The sequence below is a fragment of the Hemiscyllium ocellatum genome, chromosome 4, assembly GCF_020745735.1.
Source record: "Hemiscyllium ocellatum isolate sHemOce1 chromosome 4, sHemOce1.pat.X.cur, whole genome shotgun sequence".
Classification (NCBI taxonomy): Eukaryota; Metazoa; Chordata; class Chondrichthyes; order Orectolobiformes; family Hemiscylliidae; genus Hemiscyllium; species Hemiscyllium ocellatum.
In genome coordinates this window covers 142,664,237-142,686,587 of record NC_083404.1, presented here as the reverse complement: position 1 = coordinate 142,686,587, position 22,351 = coordinate 142,664,237, and the positions used below count along the sequence as shown (strand labels likewise).

Genomic DNA, 22,351 nt, shown 5'->3' with positions numbered 1-22,351 from the left:
CACAAGTAAGGTACTCTGACAGATTACTGAAGCTCAGACAATCTGACATCAGTGGTAAATAACAACAGGTAACAGCTTCAGTTTAGATAACTGTAGCCAATGTAAATTCGACATAGGGTTACTTGCTATTACATTCATACCTTCAAGCCTCATGTGTGAATGTGGCATCAGCTCTCTGCAACTATTCTCATCCGTTATTATAGCTCAAGCACATTTAGTGATTTAGTGTCAGCTGGGGCTCAGTGATTCTCAACTCTGAATCAAAAGAGTGTGAATTCAAGTTCCCCTCTAGAAACTCGAGCACATAATCCGGGAAGGCATTCGGACTGAAATTTTCAGTGACTGCTGCCCTGTCAGAGAAGCAGTACAAACTCAGAGACCTGGCAGCTATTTTGATAATGCTATCCAAAGTGGGGCAAGAAGGACTGAGCGTACAAGCATAAGAAAGTAGAAACAAATACGGTCAAAGGAGGAAATGAAGGCAAAATTAATGGTTTGTTACTAAAATGAGCACAATATTTGAATGAAAATATTAACAATACAAATAGAGCCTAATGAACTCATCATCATTACGGAGACATAGTGATAAAAGGTGATCAAAGCTGTATATTAAATATTCACGGCTATGTGATTTCTTTGAAAGGAAAGGTAGGAAGGAAAGTGCTGTTAGATAGCTGTGTTAGTATGAGATGGAATAATTACAATGGCAAGAAATGATCTTGGATCAAATGATATGGAATCCATACAGATGGAAGTAATAAGTAATGTACAGCCCTCTAACAGTAGCTGCTCTGTAGGGCAGAGACTATGGCAGTACATTAATTGTGGGTAAACTTCATGCAAACTAGGAAAATTAAATCAGCAAAGATATACCTGCATCCTTCTGAGGAAGAAGGATTCTAGGATAGGGATAAACCAACTATGGGTAACATAGAAAGCTAAAGATTGGATCAAATTGTTAAAAAAAGCATACAATGTGGCAAAGATTGATGGAGAGCCAGAGGATTGGGAATGTTATATAAAACTGGACAGTATCAGTGTTTTTGAAAATATAAAAAGTACAGATGGGCCAAAGTGAACACAGAGCTGGGGAAATAATAATGGGAAATCAAGAATTGGCAGAGGAGTTGAACCAGTCTTCATGGTACAGGACATGAAAAACATTTTAATTAATCAAGGTATAAAAGGGATAAGGAAATAAATATAATAACTATCACAAAACAAAAGTGCTAGTGAAACTGGGGCTAAAGACCATTAAGTGATAATCCTGGTGATAATCTTTCAAGATTCTGAACGTGACCCAGATTGGAAAACTTAAATAAAACACTCTTATTCAAAAAGTGAGCAAGACAAAAACAGAAAACTATAGGTTGATTAGCAGACATCATAACGAAGCAATTAGAAATAGATAATATGATCAAGTAGAGTCAGCATGGCCTAATGAAGTTAACAAGCAGAATGGATAATGGGGTGCCAATAGGTGGATTTTCAAAAGTTCTACTATGTACAAAATACAAGGCTACTTAAGAAGGTGAGAGTCCATGGTGTTGGGGGTAGAATATTAGCTTGGATATAGGATTGACTAAATAATAAAAGACAGAGGTTTGTGACCAAGGATGGCAACCTATAACTAGTGAAGTGCCACAGGGATCAGCGCTGGGGCCACCAATTATTTACAATGACGTGGATGATAGAAGTGAATGCAATTTGCTAAAATTGTAGATGACACAAAAACAAGGAAGTCAAATGGTGAGGATGACACAAAGAGTCTACAGCAGAATACAGACAGGTTAAGTGAGTGGGCAAGAGTGACGGAGTGCCACACCATCAGAGAGGCAGTACAAAAGGAGTGTTGCATTGTTGGAGGATCGCTAGTGAGAGATTACTGGTCTGTTATTGGGGCAGTACTGAGGGGCATGATATTGTCATAGGTGCTTTCTTTCAGGTGACAGAATAAAGTCAAAAGGCAAGGGAATGAGAAAGAGAAGCCACAGGACCTGTGAGAAAGGGAAACACTGCTGGCAGGTTAACAACATTTAAACAGGGCAAGAAATGAATTGTTGAGGGAAGCCCCAGAATGAGCAGGAATGATCAAATTCAGCACAATCAGTGTCATAATAAGGCCACTTGTTTAAATCTCAGGTACATATATAGGCCCACCTTGATAACTGCATCTGGACACTTCACAGGGGATGTGGGGTTTCAAACAATAAGTGAAAGGATGTAAAAAGCAGCTTCAGAAGGCAAAGAAAAACAGTTAATAGAATAAAACACAGAGCATGTGATGGAAGGTCAAAGACAACATTTTAAGTCTTTGTTTCTCTCCAAAGATGTTGTCTGACCTGCCCAATGTCTCCGGCATTTTCTGCTTGTCTTACCACTACAATGGAGATACCTGTGTAATGGTTATAGAAAGAATCTGTTAATAATTTAACAGAGATTGAGATGGAAATGGTTGTGTTGTCACACTGGAGAGCAGTCAATCTGTCAGATTATGGCCAGTTTTTTAAATGCCATTCTTTGCATTCCACAGAGGAACACAGGAGCAACAAGGTCATTTGCTCCTGTTTAAGGATTGGCAGAAGAAAACACTTTACGGTTCTCACCCACTCAACACTCCCTGGGAACCTTTATCAAGATACATATCAGAACCCAACACCAACTTTAACACTCACAAGCTTTTTATAGTCACATTTCCCACATCGCAAAAATACTTTCGCAGATCTGAATGAAAGACTTTTGAGATGGTGTTACACGTAGACACAAAGTTTACAAAATACAAGCCCAGACTACACAAATATACAATGTTTCAAGTACCTTCACATAGACATGCAAACATACAAGCTTCATGGTCTGCAGCAATTCAAGGAGACAGCTCATGACCAACTTCTCAAAGGCAACCAAGGACTGGCAAAAAATGCTTGCCCAGCAAGCAATGTCCACGTCCCATAAATATATAAAAGAAAATGCACACCCAACAGTTGACAAACATACAGGGGCTTACATTCACACACAATAGAGTACATCAGCTTACTCAGTCATAGAGTCCTACAGCAATGAGACAGGTCCTTTGGTCCAAACTAGTCCATGCTGACCAAAATGTCCATCCACACGAACCCCATTTCCCTGCACTTGACCCATATCCTTCTAATTCTTTTCTATCCATGTATTTGTCTGAAAGCCTTTTAAGTGTTGTTCATGTACCCTCCTCAACCACTTCAGCTGGCAGCTCATTCCATATTTATACCACCCTCAGTGTAAAAATGTTGCTCCTCAGGTTCCCTTTTATTCTTTCCCCTCTAACCTTAAACTGATGCCCTCTAGTCCTCGATTCCCTAACCCTGGGGAAAAAGACTGAGTGCATTCACCCTATTTCATGCCTCTCATGATCTTATACACCTCTATAATGTCCCCCTTCAGTTTCCAACACTCCAAGGAAAACATCCTAGCTTGTTTAATCTCTCCCTATGATTCAGACCGTCAAATCCAGGCAACATCCTTGTAAATTTCTTCTGCACTCTTTCCAGTTTAATAACATCTTTCCTATAACAAGGTGACCAAAAGCGAACACAATACTCCAAATGTGACCTCACCAATGTCCTGTATAACTGCAACATAACTTCCCAACTTCTATACTCCATGCCCTGACTGATGAAGGCCAGTGTGCCAAAAGCCGCCTTCACTGAGCTGCCTATCTTTCAGAGAAATGTGAACCTGAAGTCTAAGATGCCTCTGTTCCACTACACTCAAGGCCTGACCATTCACCATAAAACTCCTACCTTGATTTGACGTTACAAAATGCAACACTACATTTATCTATATTAAACACCACGAGGCACTCCACTCATCACAGGCTTCCAGTCTGGCAAGTGGTACCTAATCAAAGGCCTTACTGAAATCCATAAAGACTATATCGACCCCTTGCCCTCGTCAAACTTCATGTTCACTTCATCAAATAACTCTAACAAATAGGTGAGACATAATCTCCCATTCACAAAGCCACGTTGACTACTCCTAATCAAACCCTGTCTTTCCAAATGCATGTACATCTTATCCCTCAGAATCTTCTCAAGTAACGTACTAGCAAAGGATAACGCTAGGCATACGGGTCTATAGTTCCCATGCTTTCTTTGAAACCCTTCTTGAATAAGCGCACAATATTTTCTACCCTCCAGTCTTCTGGGACCTTGCCCGTGGTTAACCATGATGCAAACATATCTGCCAGGTCCCCCGCAATTTCCTGTCTAGCCTCGTGCACACAACAATGGGGAAATATGGCTGCATGAGTAGCTAGTGTTAGAGGAACAGGAATGAAAACTGAGGGAGGATGGGGTGGTTATCAGGTTGCGCAGCGTTATAAGCATGGGGAAAACTAAGATCTGGAGGGATTTAAACACAGTGACATACATTTATAAACGGGATAAAGAAGTGACTATTTGATGGTCACTTCAGGTGAGCAAGCACAGGGATGATAAGTAGTGTTTACTAGAGGCATACTGGGACAACAACAATTATAGACTACAATATTGCATCCCCACAGAGACGAATAACGTTTTAAATAGAAAGTATGCCAATGGAAAGAAATGTACTGCATAAGATTTCACTTTTAAAATTTTTACTCTAATAAACCAACTAAACTAGGGGCAGCACAGTGGCTCAGTGGCTAGTACTGCTGCCTCACAGCGCCAGGGACCTGGGTTCAATTCCAGCTTTGGGTGACTGTCTGTGTGGAGTTTGCACATTCTTCCTGTGTCTGCGTGGGTTTCCTTCAGGTGCTACGGTTTCTTCCCACAATCCAAAGATGTGCAGGTTAGGTGGATTGGCCATGCTAAATTGTCCGTAGTGTTAGGTGCATTAGTCAGAGGGAAATGAGTCTGGGTGGGTTCCACTTTGGAGGGTCGGTGTGGGGCCAAAGGGCCTGTTTCCACACTGTAGGGAATCTAATCTGAAAAGGAATCAAGATAATTCAAACTTTAACTTATAGGCAAAGGATATTTCAAACAAAAAAGTAAATTCTGCTTTCTGTCATCACACTTCCCAAATGATCGATTTGCCCCATATGATTAAAAGCATTTATAGTCCTTCTTGCACAATAGTTTCAGCTCATGTTTCACTCACCAGCAGCATGTTCCATCCAAAGTCTCAAGACACAATTACCATTGGCAAAGCACACATCTACAAGTCGTCCAACACTTCAACTCACAGTTGTTCTGAAAGTACAAAATCTTCTCAAACTCCCATATCAAACTCCTTAAGATGGTCTAAACACTGAGACAGCAGCAATGGCTCTTGTCCAATCCACAACACATCTTCCACCTGACTTCAGCTCTCTGCTGTTTCCAACTATATAATACGCACAATGACACAATCCCTGCTCTATTTTCAGAAATCCATTTCAACACCAGGATCTATTTGAACATGGCCAAACATTTCCAACTGGGGAAGCAACTGCTTCTTTCCTCTTTGCACCAATTTTCACTGTGTCCTAAACTGCAGAAACAAAAGAGAAAACACTGGCTGATCCAACTCCACTGCAATTAACCTTCTGTTTACCCTTTGCTGCATACCTTGTTTGTCCTCAGTGCAATCTCAGGACACATGAGAATTATTAGTACTGTCTGATATCATAGTCAGTAATAAATTAACTCTCTTTCAGAATATACCCTCAACCATGGCAATAAAAAACATACAAGCTTTTCCCCAGTGAGTCACCTACAATGAGCACATATGAACATAACCAATAGCCTCCAAGTTACAGAGCAAATGCGTACAAAATCAACAGGCTCAGGATCAGGATCAGTTGTGTGTCATCGCTTTTGATCCTGTTTCATAGAAACTGAGTAGCTGTTCGATCTATTGAGTAGAAACTATATATCCAGTAAAGCTGAGCTTAGAATTATAGAATGGTGCAGCACAGGAGGCCACAGGTCCATTATGTCTATGTCAGCACTTGGAATGAGCAGCCAATTAGTCTGTTGGGATATCTGGTCGGCATGGACGGGTTGGACCAAAGGGTCTGTTTCCATGCTGTACATCTCTATGACTATGACTCTATAATTCATTCCTCCTGCTCTTTCACATTAAGGGCAGCATGGTGGCTCTGTGGTTAGAACTGCTGCTTCACAGTGCCACGGACTTGGGTTCGATTCTTGCCTTGGGTGACTGTGTGGAGTTTGCATATTCTTCCTGTGGGTGGATGGGTTTCCTCCGGGTGTTCTGGTTTTCCTCCCACAATCCAAACATGTGCAGCTTAGGTAAACTGGCCATGCTAAACTGCCCGTAGTGTTGGATGCATTAGTTGGAAGGTCGGTGTGGATTTGTTGGGCCAAATGACCTATTTCCACACTGTACATAATACACTTTAATCTAATCTAATAATACTACACTTCCATCCTTGGGTCAGTTAGCTCAGTTGGCTGGATGGCTGGTTTACGATGTAGATGGATAGAATATGGAACATAGAAAAGTACAGCATAGAACAGGCCAAGGTTTAATCCTAATGTAAAATATAGTAACAACCTACACACCCCTCAACTCCCTGCTATCCATGTGCATGCCCAGCAGTCGCTTAAATGTCCCTAATGACTCTGCTTCCACCACCACAGCTGGCAACACATTCCATGCATTCACAACTCTCTGCGTAAAGAACCTACCTCTGACGGCTCCTTTATACCTTCTTCCTAATATCTTCAAACTATGACTTCTCATACCAGTCAATCCTGCCCTGGGGAAAGGTCTCTGGCTATTGACTCTATCTATTCCACTCATTATTTTGTACACCTCGATCAGGTCTCCTCTCTTCCTCCTCCTCTCCAAAGAGAAAATATAGAGTTTATTCAACATTTCTTCATAAGACAAGCCCTCCAGTCCAGGCAGCATCCAGGTAAACCTTCTTTGCACCTTCTCCAAAGCCTCTGTATCTTTCCTATAGTAGGGCGACCAGAACTGGACACAATATTCCAAGTGTGGTCTCACCAGGGACTTGTAGAGTTGTAGCAAAACCTCATGGCTCTTAAACTCGATCCCCCTGTTAATGAAAGTCAAAACACCATATGCTTTCTTAACAACCCTAACCACTTGGGTGACAACTTTGAGGGATCGATGTACTTGCACACCCAGATCCCTCTGTTCCTCCACACTGCCAAGGATCCTGTCTTTAATCCTATATTCAGCATTTGAGTTCGACCTTCCAAAATGCATCACTTCACATTTATCCAGGTTGAACTCCATCTGCCATTTCTTAGCCCAGCTCTGTATCCTGTCCACGTTGCACTGAGCCTGCAGCAGCCCTCTATACAACACCTCTAACCTTAGTGTCATTTGCAAATTTACTAACCCACCCCTCAACCAAGTTATTTATAAAAACTACAAAGAGGCCCAAGAACAGAACCCTGCGGGACCCCATTCAACACTGTCCTCTAGGCAGAATACTTTCCATCTACAACCACTCTCTGCCTTCTCTCAGCCAGCCAAATTCTGAATCCAGATAACCAAATCTCCCTGTATCCCATACTTCCTGACTTTATGAAGGAGCCTACCATGGGGAACCCATGATATTAAGAGTATGGTTTCAATTCCTGCACTAACCAAGGTTGCCATGAAGGGCTCTCCTTCTCGACCTATTCCCTCGCCTGAGGCGTGGTGAGTCAGCACCACCAGTGATTTCTCTCTCAAATGAGACACAGCTCTATGGTTCAGAGGACAATGGTGACTTTACCTTATCTATTCACTTCCCCTTTAAGTAAATGTTCTCATTAGTTACTGATACAAAGTCCACATGTGCAAGAAGTGCCAGCAGCACTCAAGCCAACAGCTGAAGGCACAGAGATACATCTGCGAGGCTGAAGGCGATATGGGTAGCACATTTGTTGACGCTGTCACCTTGTATACTGAGGGGAAATGGGTGACCACAGGCAGAGAAAAGAGGCATGACAGGCAGAGCAGAAAGTGCAAAGGACACTCCCCTCAGTAACTAATTCTGTGTAGGACAATGAACGTTCCATTGCAGAGTGCAGCACTATAGGTGACCCAGCTGTATGAGGGGGCAAGAGCAAGAGTTCAAAGGAAATAGGTGACTCAATAGTGATGGGTGCAAACAGGCATTTCTGCGACTAGAGATGTAACTCCAGAATGGTGTGTTGCCTCTCTGAGGCCAAAGTCAGGGATGTCACTGAGTGAAGAGGTTGTGGTACACACTGATATCACTACCTTCCACATTCCCTGCTGTACCTGCATGCTCACTTTCAGCGAATGGTGTATTAGAACACCTTGGTCTCATTGCACCTCCCCCTTTCTCAATCTATTGCCACTCAGATAACAATCTGCCTTCCTGTTTTTGCTACCAAAGTGGATAACCTCACATTGATCCACATTATCTGTCATGTATTTGCCCATTCACTCAGCCTATCCAAATCACACTGAAATATCTGCCTCTTTCTCAAAGTTCACCCTCCCACCCAGCTTGGTGTCATTTGCAAACTTGTAGATGTTACATTTAGTTCCCTCATCTAAATTATTAACCTTATTGTGAATAGCTAGGGTCTGAGCACTAACCCCTAACCTTTCCACATATTCATTCCAGAGAAATCCTGGCTACAAACTGATATTTCCTAACAACAGTTTGCATTGTTTATATCTAGCAGAGCAGATGCTCTAATCCTTCCTTAAATTCATAAATGCTAATGGCATTGTTGTCCAATGCATAACCAGGGCGGCTGAGAGACACCAGGTTGAGTTAGTAAGTCCACAGACAGCCCACTTTCACGCAGTTCATAAGAGTTTGGTTAACAGAATTCCACAACATCCGATTACCCTCATTACATGGACCACTTTCACTCACAAAAACTAGCTCTGAACCAGCCTTGAATGATAAGCATCACATATGCATCACCCTGATGTTTGTTGTTGTTGCTGCTGATCAGCCACATCGCTCCCAATTTACCTTCAGATGATGGTGATGACATTTCACTTCTGGGCAGATGATGATAGCTCTCCATAAATGGATCATGGATGTTGCAAGATTCAAGTATCCCACACGAAGCCATATTCTGTTCCTCGCTTGGTGAAGTCCAGCCATTCCTCTGCATCTCAGATCCCAATCTATCATTTTTTGAAGAGTTTTTGTTCACACGTGAATCCTTTTTGCGAAAATGAGCAGTCAGAAACTTCCACCAATTGTTTGCTTCAATGCTTTGTTTTGGTGAGTATGCTGGCTTCACTGTTGGGGCTGAGGAGGTGTTTATAAGAGATGTTAGATGCACCTGGTAACTCTGATCTTGCTTATGCCAGGTGGGCGTCTCTTGGTTTGATGTCTCTGGGGAAGATGAGCTCCCACTTACAGGTGACTTCAGTCTTTGGCGGAAGGATTCTCCAACACTCTGTGTCCTGCACCTGGTTGTCTCACATTCCTTTTTGTTCTCTCCTCTCCTAATTCGAAAGCTCAGGCTTCTTTTTAGTGATTTGAGGGATATTTTGGAGTTTGGAGTTTTGTGATCACTCGCTGTGTCTTTTGTACTCATCGTCTTCCCAGCTGAGCTAACCCATCGGTGACTGGACCATCGATAGCCAGCTCGCAAAAAATTTGGGCCGTCAGATCTGGTGGCACTGGCAGTCCGTTCAGCTGCTTCACTGTCTGGTACCTCAGCCTCAGCGTGGGAGGGAGTTCTGATTGCCTCAAGGAAACTCATACTAAGGGGTCGACGTAGTTCCTTCTTCCCAGGACGGAGAATGCATGCTTGAGGCTGTACAGTTCCTACTGCTGCTTCATTGTGGTGCTGAGAATGCTCCCCTTTACACAATGAATCAGGATCAATCCCTCTCCTCCTCACAATTGGCACCAGTGACTGTGATTCCAGTTCTGGGAATAACCCAATCTTGTTTTCTGGGACACAAATACTCCTGGGGCGTCTTGGTCTGTCATTGACGGAGTGCAGTGGGGAATCAACCATCACACTTGAGTATTTTCCGGAGAAATCAGCAACGTCACTGGGCTTGGTCTCCTTCCGGAGGCGTCCCGCCCGGCCCTCTATCAAACTCTTGAATTTAACCTGCAAGACACCAGTCATATTTACCTGTTCAGACATGGCAGCAATTTGAGTATCTGCAGCCTGTTCATTGGGTGAGTGATAGCAGCGACATGAGTTTGCATCATAGTCAGTTTTTTCCTGCAATATCCTCTTGTGCTCCAATTTGTTGTGGTCCATCACCAGCTCTCTGTCAGTGCCCTCACAGTCTCCAGTTACAGCAGCTGCCATACTGTCTGAATTCAGTTTGGGCTCAGGAGGAGCTTGGAGACCAAAACCATCGGATTCATTCACTGTAGATTTGTTATCTGCTCTGAAACTCTCTGTCACCCGGGCCCCCTGGGAGAGAATCAGCCTTACACTGGAAGCTGCTGTTCAGTGAGAACAGTGGCCTGTCAGACTGCACCAACATTTTTAACTCTCAGGAGTCTCATTGGGTGTTGCAGTCTCCCAACCCAAAGGAAAACATTCCACTCTGCTTGAGTCACTTTAAAAGCTGGAGCTAAACCAGCTTTCAAGAAATTACAATCGACACGGTGTGTGAGGAAGTTTTGACTGGGTAGTAACTCCACACAAATGCCGCTGGATGGGATCTCCCACACGCTGGCTCAAAGTCAGAATTCCACAGCATAGAAACACCTATTCTCTTGGACCTGCAACATCCCAACTATTGTGACAAACACCGAACAAAACTGATCTATCTTCTTTCAGTGCATGGGAGCCCCGGCTGCTAACCTCCTGTTGTGGCTTGCAATCAGAACTGCGACATGTCAGTTGCTCCCTGTGTCAGACCTGGCCAGGATTAGTTGAGAAATGTTCTCTCGCACCGAGCCTGCATGCCTGTACCTTGTACTATAACTATCAGCACGGAGAGAGGGAAAATGTGGAGTGGATCTAATTCACACTCCTCATGCCTGCTCAAATGCTCCTGAGAAACATTTCTGCAGACATATGTAGTTGGGTCAGGACAAAGATAAACTGATGCTGAGGCAGAGTGACAGAATGAACAGAATGTAGAAGTGTGGGGAATGTGTGACTGTTCTGCTTCTCCCTTTCCACTTCACAATCAATACGCCCAGCTCACTGTCACTAACTACAGTATGATCACTCAAAGAGAGGGAGCTGCTGTTTGTCCAATCTCACATACCTGTGTCACTGATGCTGTGTGGGGTGGTAGTGGTGGTGGTGGTGGTGGGGGGAATAATGATTCCAGATACCCATGTGGTGGGGCCAGATAGTCAGGGCAGGGGGTTCAGCACAGTCAGACTACTGATGGCTGATGTTCCAGCATGATAAATGACAGCACTGTCAGAGTTGCTATCCTTCGAAAGACATATCATACTTATAGGGCCTAGTGGGAACGGAAAATGAACTCCAGAAGAGCAGGAAATCCAGTCTTACAGGTGCATGCCCAATATTACCATCTCACTGTTTTTGTGATCTTGCTGTGCATCAATCAGCTGCTGGGCTCCCTACAAAACAGCAGCAAGGAATTTTCAAATATTCCTCATTGATGAGGAGGGACTTGATCAGGGCATGTTTAATATAAAATGCATCTCCTATCTTCACTACTTCCAGTACAATGATGCAAGCAAATTGATCCAATCTGGGAACTTCGATCATGCTACACTTAAAAATTCCAGGAGAAACTCAGCAGATCCAGCAGTATCTGTGGAGAAAGAAACAGTTAATATTTTGATTTTTATATCACTTTTCTTCTTGAGTTCTAAAGAAGAGTCATATCAGACTGAGTTTCTCCAGTATTCTCTGCGTTTGTTTCAGCTTTCCAGCACTTTTCTTCTATTCAAAGATCAGCCATTTCCACACTCCAGTAGCTTTGCATTCCCAGTGGTTCCACACTTTCCGCATTTTATGTCTGAACACACATGGCTCCTTCAATAAATCAACAAAAGTGAAGTCAACAAAATTCCAAAATTTCCAGTTTATCCACTCTGTGATGCCATTCCCATTCCAGTGTATCCACCTGATGATCTTATTCGGAATCCCAAATAGTGAGTTTTGTCTTTGTCCCAGACAGGTCCTGGTAAGAGACCCGATGCTCTTTAGGAAATGGAAATTAATTCTAAATGTTAGAATGTGAAACATGACAACTAAACCCTGGAGAAAGACACTAGATCAGTGAGTATCTGTCAGATGCTGACTTCCTCCTGTACATTGTTAGCAATGTATAATTCACAAGAAAGTCCAGTAACATTGATGGAGAGCAAGGAGAAGGCAGCCAGTCACCAGTCACCAGCTTCAAGCATGCTCAATGTGAAATGTAATCAACCTTGATCTTGCCATCATTCATCCCTGAGAAACCCATTTACAGCAAGTGCTATGCACCAGCCAGATCCCTTTCAGCTCACTGTGTGGTGGCCAAGCCTAGATAGCCAGCACCCTCTGGTGATCAGAAGCTGTATAGCACTGAGACTAAGGCTGCTTCATTTGACAGTTAACTGCTCCACAGTTAAGGCAGCAGTCAACTTGGGCAGCAAAGGAGTAGTGAATATTATATAGAGTTTTCTTTCTAGATCACTTCAGCCACTGATAAATGGAGGTTGAAGGAGACACAATGAGTTTGACTGGTTGAGGCGGTAAGACGTTTGGGTTGAAAATTCATACACGTTTATCTGCCATGTTATGAACTCCACAACAATGCTCCTTTTGAAAAGAAAACCCCAGTACATGCTAAGACAAAGATCCAATACCCTCCACAATTGAGTAACCTCAGAAAGAAGAGCAAATAAAGGTCAATCACCTGTAATAGGATCACCTCCTTTGAAGACAAGTAGGTTGGAAAAAGTAAACTCTACAAAAAAAACCAAGCACATAGTCCCAGCTTCAGGTCAGTTACCAAAAGCAAAAAAAAATCCCCTTTCACAGCCCTGGAATTTACAATTCCAATTGCCTTCTCAAATTTTTAATCTAGCAGCAAAGAACATAATGAGAAATTGAACAGATCACACACTGTCTGTTCATCTGATACAATCTGCATCAAATCCTGAGAGCCAGAAGAGAGAGAAACAGTCAGTCAGTGTGTGCAGTGCTCTCTCTACCTTTCATTGCTTTTTGAGCCACAGACTCCTCATATATAGACATGGCCAGCTACTGGGAGATGAAAATTATCATCAGTGACCACTTCTTTCTATTTTTCTGTCTCTGCTCCTGCTCAGCTCACTTCAGCTGCTGCAATGCTAAGTCAAGACTGGTCACCTCCCTGCTGAACCATTCTGATCATCCCCTTACTGACCTCCGCCTTTAAAGAAATCAGGCCACCGTGCCGCCACACAGGGGAGGTGTGGCATTGTTGGTCAAGGATAGTATTGCAGTTGCAGAAAGGATGTTTGGGGACTCGTCAACTGAGGTAGTATGGGCTGAAGTTAGAAACAGGAAAGGAGAGGTCACCCTGTTGGGAGTTTTCTATAGGCCTCCGAATAGTTCCAGAAATGTAGACGAAAGAATAGCAAAGATGATTCTCAATAGGAGTGAGACAAACAGGATAGTTGTCATGGGGGACTTCAACTTTCCAAATATTGACTGGGAACACTATAGTACGAGTACTATAGATGGGTCTGTTTTTATCCAGTCTGTGCAGGAGGGCTTACTGACACAGTATGTAGACAGGCCAACAAGGGACGAAGCCACATTAGATTTAGTACTGGGTAATGAGCCTGGCCAGGTGTTAGACTTGGACGTAGGTGAGCACTTTGGTGATAGCAATCACAATTCTGTTATGTTTACTTTAGTGATAGAAAGCCATAGGTGTATACCACTGGGCAAGAGTTACAGCTGGGGGAAAGACAATTACGATGTGATTAGGCAAGATTTAGGAAACATAGGATGGGGAAGGAAACTGCAGGGGATGGGCACATTAGAAATGTGGAGCTTATTCATGGAAAAGCTCCTGTGTGTCCTAGATAAGTATGTACCTGCCAGGAAGGGAGGAAGCTGTAGAGCCGGGGAGCTGTGGTTTACAAAGGAAGTGGAATCTCGGATCAAGAGGAAGAAGGCGGCTTATGTTAGGATGAGATGTGAAGGCTCAGTTCAGGCGCTTGAGGGTTACAAGGCAGCCAGGAAAGACCTAAAGAGAGAGCTCAGAAGAGCCAGGAGAAGACATAAGAAGTTGTTGGCGGATAGGATCAGGGTAAACCCTAAGGCTTTCTATAGGTATTTAAGGAATAAAAGAATGATGAGAATAAGATTAGGGCCAATCAAGGATAGTAGTGGGAACTTGTGTGTGGAGTCAGAGGAGATAGGGGAAGCACTTATTGAATATTTTTCGACAGTATTCATTCTAGAAAACGACAATGTTGTCGAGGAGAATGCTGAGATACAGGCTACTAGATTGAGGTTCACAAGGAAGAGGTATTAGAAATCTTGCAGAGTGTGAAAATAGATAAGTTCCCTGGGCCAGGTGGGATTTATCCTAGGATCCTCTGGGAAGCCAGGGAGGAGATTGCCAAGCCTTTGGCATTGATCTTTAAATCGTCATTGTCTACAGGAATAGTGCCAGAAGACTGGAGGATAGCAAATGTGGTTCCCCTGTTCAAGAAGGGGAGTAGAGACAACCCTGGTAATTATAGACGGTGAGCCTTCAGTTGTTGGTAAAGTGTTGGAAAAGGTTATAAAGAGATAGGATTTATAATCATCTAGAAAAGAATAATTTGATTAGGGATAGTCAGCACGGTTGTGAAGGGTAGGTCGTGCCTCACAAACCTCATTGAGTTCTTTGAGAAGGTGACCAAATAGGTAGATGAGAGTAAACTGGTTGATGTGATGTATATGAATTTCAGCAAGGCGTTCGATAAGGTTCCCCATAGTAGGCTATTGTAAAAAAATGCAGAGGAATGCGATTGTGGGAGATATAGCCATTTGGATCAATAATTGGCTTGCTGAAAGAAGACAGAGGGTGGTGGTTGATGGGAAATGTTCATCCTAGAGTCTAGTTACTCGTAGTGTACCGCAAGGGTCGATGTTGGGTCCACTGCTGTTCGTCATTTTTATAAATGACCTGGATGAGGGCGTGGAAGGGTGGGTTAGTAAATTTGCAGGCGACACTAAGGTCGGTGGAGTTGTGGATAGTGACGAAGGATGTTGTCGGTTACAGAGAAACATAGATAAGCTGCAGAGGTGGGCTGAGAGGTGGCAAATGGAGTTTAATGCGGACAAGTGTGAGGTGATTCACTTTGGTCGGAGTAACCGGAATGCAAAGTACTGGGCTAATGGTAAGATCCTTGGTAGTGTAGGTGTGCAGAGAGATCTCGGTGTCCAGGTACACAGATCCTTGAAAGTTGCCACCCTGGTTGACAGGGTTGTTAAAAAGTCATATAGTGTTTTAGCTTTTATTAATAAAGGGATCAAGTTCCGGAACCAGGAGGCTATGCTACAGCTGTCCAAAACTCTGGTGCGGCTGCACTTCGAGTATTGTGTACAGCTCTGGTCACCGCATTATAAGAAGGATGTGGAAGCTTTGGAAAGGGTGCAGAGGAGATTTACTAGGATGTTGCCTGGTATGGAGGGAAGCTCTTATGAGGAAAGGCTGAGGGACTTGAGGCTGTTTTCTTTAGAGAGAAGAAGATTGAGAGGTGACTTAATACAGACATATAAGATAATCAGAGGCTTAGATTGGGTGGACAGGGAGAGCCTTTTTCCAAGTATGGGACGGCAAACGCGAGGGGGCATAGCTTTAAATTGAGGGGTGATAGATATAGGACAGATGTCAGAGGTAGTTTCTTTACTCAGAGAGTAGTAAGGGTATGGAATGCTTTGCCTGCAACGGTAGTAGATTCGCCAAGTTTAAGTGCATTTAAGTCGTCATTGGTAAGCATATGGACGTACATGGAATAGTGTAGGTTAGATGAGCTTCAGATTGGTATGACTGGTCGACGCAACATCGAGGGCCGAAGGGCCTGTACTGCGCTGTAATGTTCTATCAGGATTGAGGCTTACTGGCCAAAGGGGCTGAGAGATAAAAGAAAAGCGAGTGGAGCTGGGGGGGATGGGGGACGCGAAGGTAGCTGGGAATGCGATAGGTAGGTGAAAGTGGGGGTGAAAATGATAGACCAGCGAGGAGAGTGGAGCAGATAGGTGGGAAGGAAGATGAAACTCTCTCCCCAATCCACCAAGGACATGCAGTTCCTGGGCTTCCTCCATCGCCAAACTCTAGTCACCCAATGCCTGGAGGAAAAACACCTCACCTTCCACCTTGGGACCCTCCAACCACACGGGATCAATGTCAATTTCACCACTTTGCCCACTTTCCCTCCCCCGACCTAATCCCAGTCCCAAATTTTCAACTCGGCACCACCCTCTTGAATGGTCCTACCTGTCCATCTTCCTTCCCACCTATCTGCTCCACTCTCCTCTCTGACCGATCACTTTCGCCATCCCTTCATCTACCTATCGCATTCCCAGCTACCTACCTCAAATCCACCCCCCTCCCATTTATCTCTCAGCCCCCTTGGACTACAAGCTTCATTCTTGATGAAGGGCTTATGGCCAAAATGTGGATTCTTCTGCTCCTTGGATGCTGCCTGACCAGCTGTGCCTTTCCAGCACCACACTCTTTGACTCACAACCTATTGAAGAAACCTAAGAATACTATATTTTTCAACCACATCACGTCTCATTTGCTTAAACTACAATAAGTATTTGTTGATAAGTAAAGCATATGGTGTGTTGGGTTTATTGGTAGAGGGACTGAGTTCCGGAGCCGTAATGTCATGCTGCAATTATACAAAACGCTGGTGCGGCCACACTTGGAATATTGTGTACAGTTCTGGTTGCCCCATTTCAGGAAGGATGTGGAAAAGAGGTGATTTACCAGGATGTTGCCTGGACTGGAGGGAAGGTCTTATGAGGAAAGGCTGAGAGTCTTGGATCTTTTCTCATAGAAAAGAATAAGGCTAAGAGGGGACTTGAAAAAGACATACAAGATGATCAAAGGATTAGATAGGGTAACAGTGAAAGTCTTTTCCTAGGACGATGACGTGAGCTTGTACGAGGGACAGAGCTGCAAATTGACGGGTGATAGATTTAAGACAGATATCAGAGGCAGGTTCTTTACTCAGAGTGGTAAGGGTGTGGAGTGTCCTGCCTGCCATATTAGGGAGATTTAAACAATCCCTGGATACGCACACAGCTAATGATGGGATAGTGTAGGGGGAAGCTCTTAGATTAGTTCACTGGTCGGCGCAAAATCAAAGACCAAAGGACCTGTTCTGCGCTGTATTGTTCTATGTTCTAAGTACATGCCCAACCTACTCAATTTCTTCAACATTTATTTAAGTTTCTTACTCTCAAATCGAATGCTAAATTCTGCCATATTACAGTCCCACTTCTCGAGGGGTCTTTCTACTCTGAGATCATTTATTAAACCTGCCTCACTACACATCATCAGATCCAAAATAGCCTGATACTTAGTTGGATCCACAAGGATCTGCCTTGAATATACTCTACAAATTCTTCCTGGTGGGTATTTCTTCTAACTTGACTTTTCTAATCTACTTGAAAATTAAAATCACCCATGATTATATAATGTCTTCTTTTTATCTGCCCTCATTGCTTCCTGATTCTTTTCTCTGTCGATGGAAAAGTTATTGTTTGGGACCTATAGACTGCACCTACCAGTGGCTTCTTCCCTTTGTTATTTCTTATTTCCACCCTGGTTGGACCAGGGAAACCCAGTGGATGTGGTCTATCTAGACTTCCAAAAGGCCTTTGATAAGGTGCCACACGGGAGGCTGCTGAGCAACGTGAGGGCCCATGGTGTTTGAGGTGAGCTACTGGGATGGATTGAGCATTGACTGTCTGACAGAAGGCAGAGAGTTGGGATAAAAGGTTCTTTTTCGGAATGGCAGCCGGTGACAAGCGGTGTCCCGCAGGGTTCAATGTTGGGGCCACAGCTGTTCGCATTATATATTAATGATCTGGATGAAGGGACTGGGGGCATTCTAGCGAAGTTTGCAGATGATACGAAGTTAGGTGGACAGGCAGGTAGTACTGAGGAAGTGGGGAGGCTACAGAAGGATCTAGACAGTTTGGGAGTGGTCCAGCAAATGGCTGATGGAATTCAACGTGAGCAAATGTGAGGTCTTGCACTTTGGCAAAAGAATAAAAGTGTAGACCACTTTCTAAATGGTGAGAAAATTCATAAAGCCAAAGTACAAAGGGATCTGGGGTTGCTAATCGAGGATTCTCTAAAGGTAAACATGCAGGTTGAGTCCGTGATTAAGAAAGCGAATGCAATGTTGTCATTTATCTCAAGAGGGTTGGAATATAAAAGCACCGTTGTGCTACTGAGACTTTATAAAGCTCTGGTTAGGCCTCATTTGGAGTATTGTGTCCAGTTTTGATCCCCACACCTCAGGAAGGACATACTGGCACTGGAACGTGTCCAGCGGAGATTCACACGATGATCCCTGGAATGGTAGGTCTAACATACGAGGAACAGCTGAGGATTCTGGGATTGTATTCATTGGAGTTTAGAAGATTAAGGGGAGACTTAATAGAAACATACAAGATAATACGTGGCTTGGAAAGGGTGGACGCTAGGAAATTTTTTCCGTTAGGCGAGGAGACTAGGACCCAGCCTTAGAATTAGAGGGGGTCAATTCAGAACAGAAATGCGGAGACATTTCTTCAGCCAGAGAGTGGTGGGCCTGTGGAATTCATTGCCGCAGAGTGCCGTGGAGGCCGGGACGCTAAATGTCTTCAAGGCAGAGATTGATAATTCCTCGAGACATCAAGAATCTAAGGGCTATGGGGAGAATGTGGGTAAGTGAAGTTGAAATGCCCATCAGCCATGATTGAATGGCGGAGTGGACTTGATGGGCCGAATGGCCTTACTTCCACTCCTATGTCTTATGGTCTTATAAGACATAGGAGTGGAAGTAAGGCCATTCAGCCCATCGAGTCCATTACACCATTCAATCGTGACCGATGGGCATTTCAACTCCACTTACCCGCACTCACCCCATAGCCCTTAATTCCTTGCGAGAACAGGAATTTATTAACCTCTGCCTTGAAGACATTTAACGTCCCAGCCTCCACTGCGCTCCATGGCAATGAGTTCCAGAGGCCCACCACTCTCTGGCTGAAGAAATACCTCCTCATTTCTGTTCTAAATTGACCCCCTCTAACCCTAAGGCTGCCCCCACAGGTCCCAGTATGCCAGTGTCCTTCCTTTCTAAGCCATGCATCTTGTAAGTTTCTATTAGATCTCTGCTGAACCTTCTAAACTCTAATAAATACAATCCCAGGATCCTCAGCCATTCATCATATGTTCAGGGATTCCAGGGATCATCCATGCAAATCTCCAATGGACACGCTCCAGTGCCAGTATGTCCTTCCTAAGGTGTGGGGCCAAAAATTGGACACAGTATTCTAAATGGGGCCTAACCAGAGCTTTATGAAGTCTCAGAAGCTCATTGCTGCTTGTATATTTCAACTCTCTTGACATAAATGACAACATTACGTTCGCTTTCTTAATCACAGAGTCAACCTGGAGGTCAACCTTTAGAGAATCCTGGACTAGCACGCCCAGATCCCTTTGTACTTTGGCCTTGTGAATTTTCTCACTGTTTAGAAAGTAGTCCATGCCTGTATTTGTTTTTTCCAAAGTGCTCACATTGAATTTCATCAGCCATTTCCTGGACCACATTCCTAAACTGTCTAAATCTTTCTGCAGCCTCTCCACCTCCTCAGTACTGCCTGCTTGTCCATCTAATTTCATATCATCGGCAAACTTTGCCAGAATGTCCCCAGTTTCTTCATCCAGATCATTAAATGTATAAAGTGAACAGCTGTGGCCCCAACACTGGACACTGCGGGACACCGCTTGTCACCAGCTGCTATTCCGAAGAAGAACCTTTTATCCCAACTCTCTGCCTTCTGTCAGACAGCCAATCCTCAATCCATACCAGTAACTCACCTCGAACACCATGGGCCCTCACCTTAATCAGCAGGTGAGGAACCTTATCAAAGACCTTTTGAAGGTTTAGGTAGATAACGTCCACTGGGTTTCCCTGGTCTAACCTACTTATTACCGCTTCAAAGAATTCTAACAGGTTTGTCAGACACGACCTCCCCTTACTAAATCCTTAACTTTAGAAATCTCATCCTTAATGATGGATTCTAGAATTTTACATTCAACCAAGGTTAGGCTAATTGGCCTATAATTTTCCATCTTTTGTCTTGATCCTTTCTTGAACAAGGGGGTTACAACAGCGATTTTCCAATCATCTGGGACTTTCCCCGACTCCAGTGACTTTTGAAAGATCACAACCAATGACTCTGCTATTTCCTCAGCCACCTCCCTCAGAACTCTAGGATGTAGCCCATCAAGGCCAAGAGATTTATCAATTTTTAGACCTTTTAGCTTTTCTAGCACTTTCTCATTTGTAATGGCTACCATACTCAACTCTGCCCCTGACTCTCCTTAATTGTTGGAATATTACTCATGTCTTCCACTGTGAAGACTGACACAAAGTATTTACTAAGTTCTTCAGCTTTTTCCTTATCTCCTAGCACTAGCTTTCCTGCATCAATTTGGAACGGCCCAATGTCTACTTTTGCCTCTTGTTTGTTTCTTATGTACTGAAAAAAAAGTTAATATCATTTCTAAAATTACTGGCTGGCCTATCTTCATAATTGATCCTCTCCTTCCTTATTTCTCTCTTTGTTATCCTCTGTTTTTTAGTCTTCTCAATCTTCTGATTGCCCACTGCTCTTGGCCACTTTATCGGCTCTCTTTTTCTTTGATACATTTCCTGACTTTCTTTTTCAGCCTTGGTTGTCTAATTCTCGCCTGGACAATCTTTCTTTTCTTTGGGATGAACCTCTGTACTGTGTCTTCAATTACACGCAGAAACTCCTGCCATTGCCTTCCCTGCTAGGTTCTACTTCCAGTCGATTCTTGTCATAGAGCCATAGAGATATACAGCACAGAAACAGACCCTTCAGTCCAACTCGTCCATGTCGACCAGATGTCCCAACCCAATCTAGTCCCACCTGCCAGGACCTGGCACATATCCCTCCAAACCCTTCCTATTCATATCAGTTCCTCTCTAATGCCCTTTTATTTAACTGTAACAGCATTAAATCCAATTTTGCCTTCTCTCTTTCAAACCGCAGACTGAACTCTACCATATTATGATCGCTGCCTCCTTACTTTAAGGTCTTTTATAAAGTCTGGCTCATTACAGAGCACTAAGTGCAGAATAGCCTGCTCCCTGTGGCTCCATCACAAGCTGTTCTAAGAAGCCATCCTGTAAGCATTCCATGAAATGGATTCTACATCATTAAACCCAACTTCATTTCTCACTATTTACTTATTCCATTCCATAGAAACAATATTGCATTTATTACCATTCCTCATTTGCCTTATAGAAGTTGGTGGTGAGCTTCCTTTTCGAACCATAGGCCGTAGATAGACTCACAATGCCATTAGGAAAGGAGTTCCAGGATTTTGGCCCAACAACATTGAAGGAACGGCGATATATTTCCATGTTTGGATGGTGAGTGGCTTGGAGAAGAACTTGGAGTGTTGTCCTTTCCTTCTTGATGGAAGTAATGGTCGGGGTTTGAAAGATGCTGCCTTCGAAGCCTTGGTGAATTTCTGCAGTTCGTTTTGTAGATACTACACAGGAGTGCTACTGAGCACTGGTGGTGAAGGAAGTGGAGACTTTTGGATACAGTATCTCTATCTGTCTCAGTCTTGAATATTCTTAAAGACCCAGCCTCACCAGCCCTCTGCAAAGATGGGGAGAAATTTCTTATTTCACATGATAATGCATGTGGTACAGTGGTTAGCACTGCTGCCTCACAGCGCCAGAGACCCGGGTTCGATTCCTGACTCAGGCGACTGACTGTGTGGAGTTTGCACGTTCACCCTGTGTCTGCGTGGGTTTCCTCCGGGTGGTCCGGTTTCCTCCCACAGTCCAAAGATGTGCAGGTCAGGTGAATTGGCCATGCTAAATTGCCCGTAGTGTTAGGTGAAGGGATAAATGTAGGAGAATGGATCTGAGTGGACTTGTTGGGGCGAAGGGCCTGTTTCCACACTGTAAGTAATCTAACCTAATCTAATAGCATCTGTGGAATATTTTGGCTCATGAAGCTGTCAAGATTTCATCATTATGTATATTCAAGACTGACATAGGTTTTTAATCAGTGAGGGAATCATAGGTTATGGGGAAAGACAGAAAAGTGGAGTTGAGGGTTATCAGATCAGCAATGATCTCATTGCATGATGGAGTAGACTTATGGTTTGAATTACCTATTTTTGTTTCCAAGTCGAATGATCCTTTTCTAATCGACATAAATTAGCC

The 22,351-nt window shown here is 43.6% G+C and overlaps 1 protein-coding gene across 3 annotated transcripts in view; it reads right to left on the bottom strand.

The window, feature by feature from the left end:
- agap3 (ArfGAP with GTPase domain, ankyrin repeat and PH domain 3) overlaps positions 1-22,351 on the bottom strand; it is a 678,127-nt gene that overhangs the window by 321,417 nt on the left and 334,359 nt on the right. The window contains exon 1 of one of the 3 annotated variants that reach the window (XM_060823966.1): positions 8,942-10,837. The exons of 1 other annotated variant lie outside the window; for it this stretch is intronic. In XM_060823966.1, coding sequence (XP_060679949.1) covers positions 8,942-10,253 — 1,312 coding nt within the window. In that variant the 5' untranslated portion in view covers positions 10,254-10,837. Of the gene's footprint in view, positions 1-8,941; positions 10,838-22,351 lie in introns of those variants that run through there. One more of the 3 variants, XM_060823964.1, reaches the window with a different exon arrangement.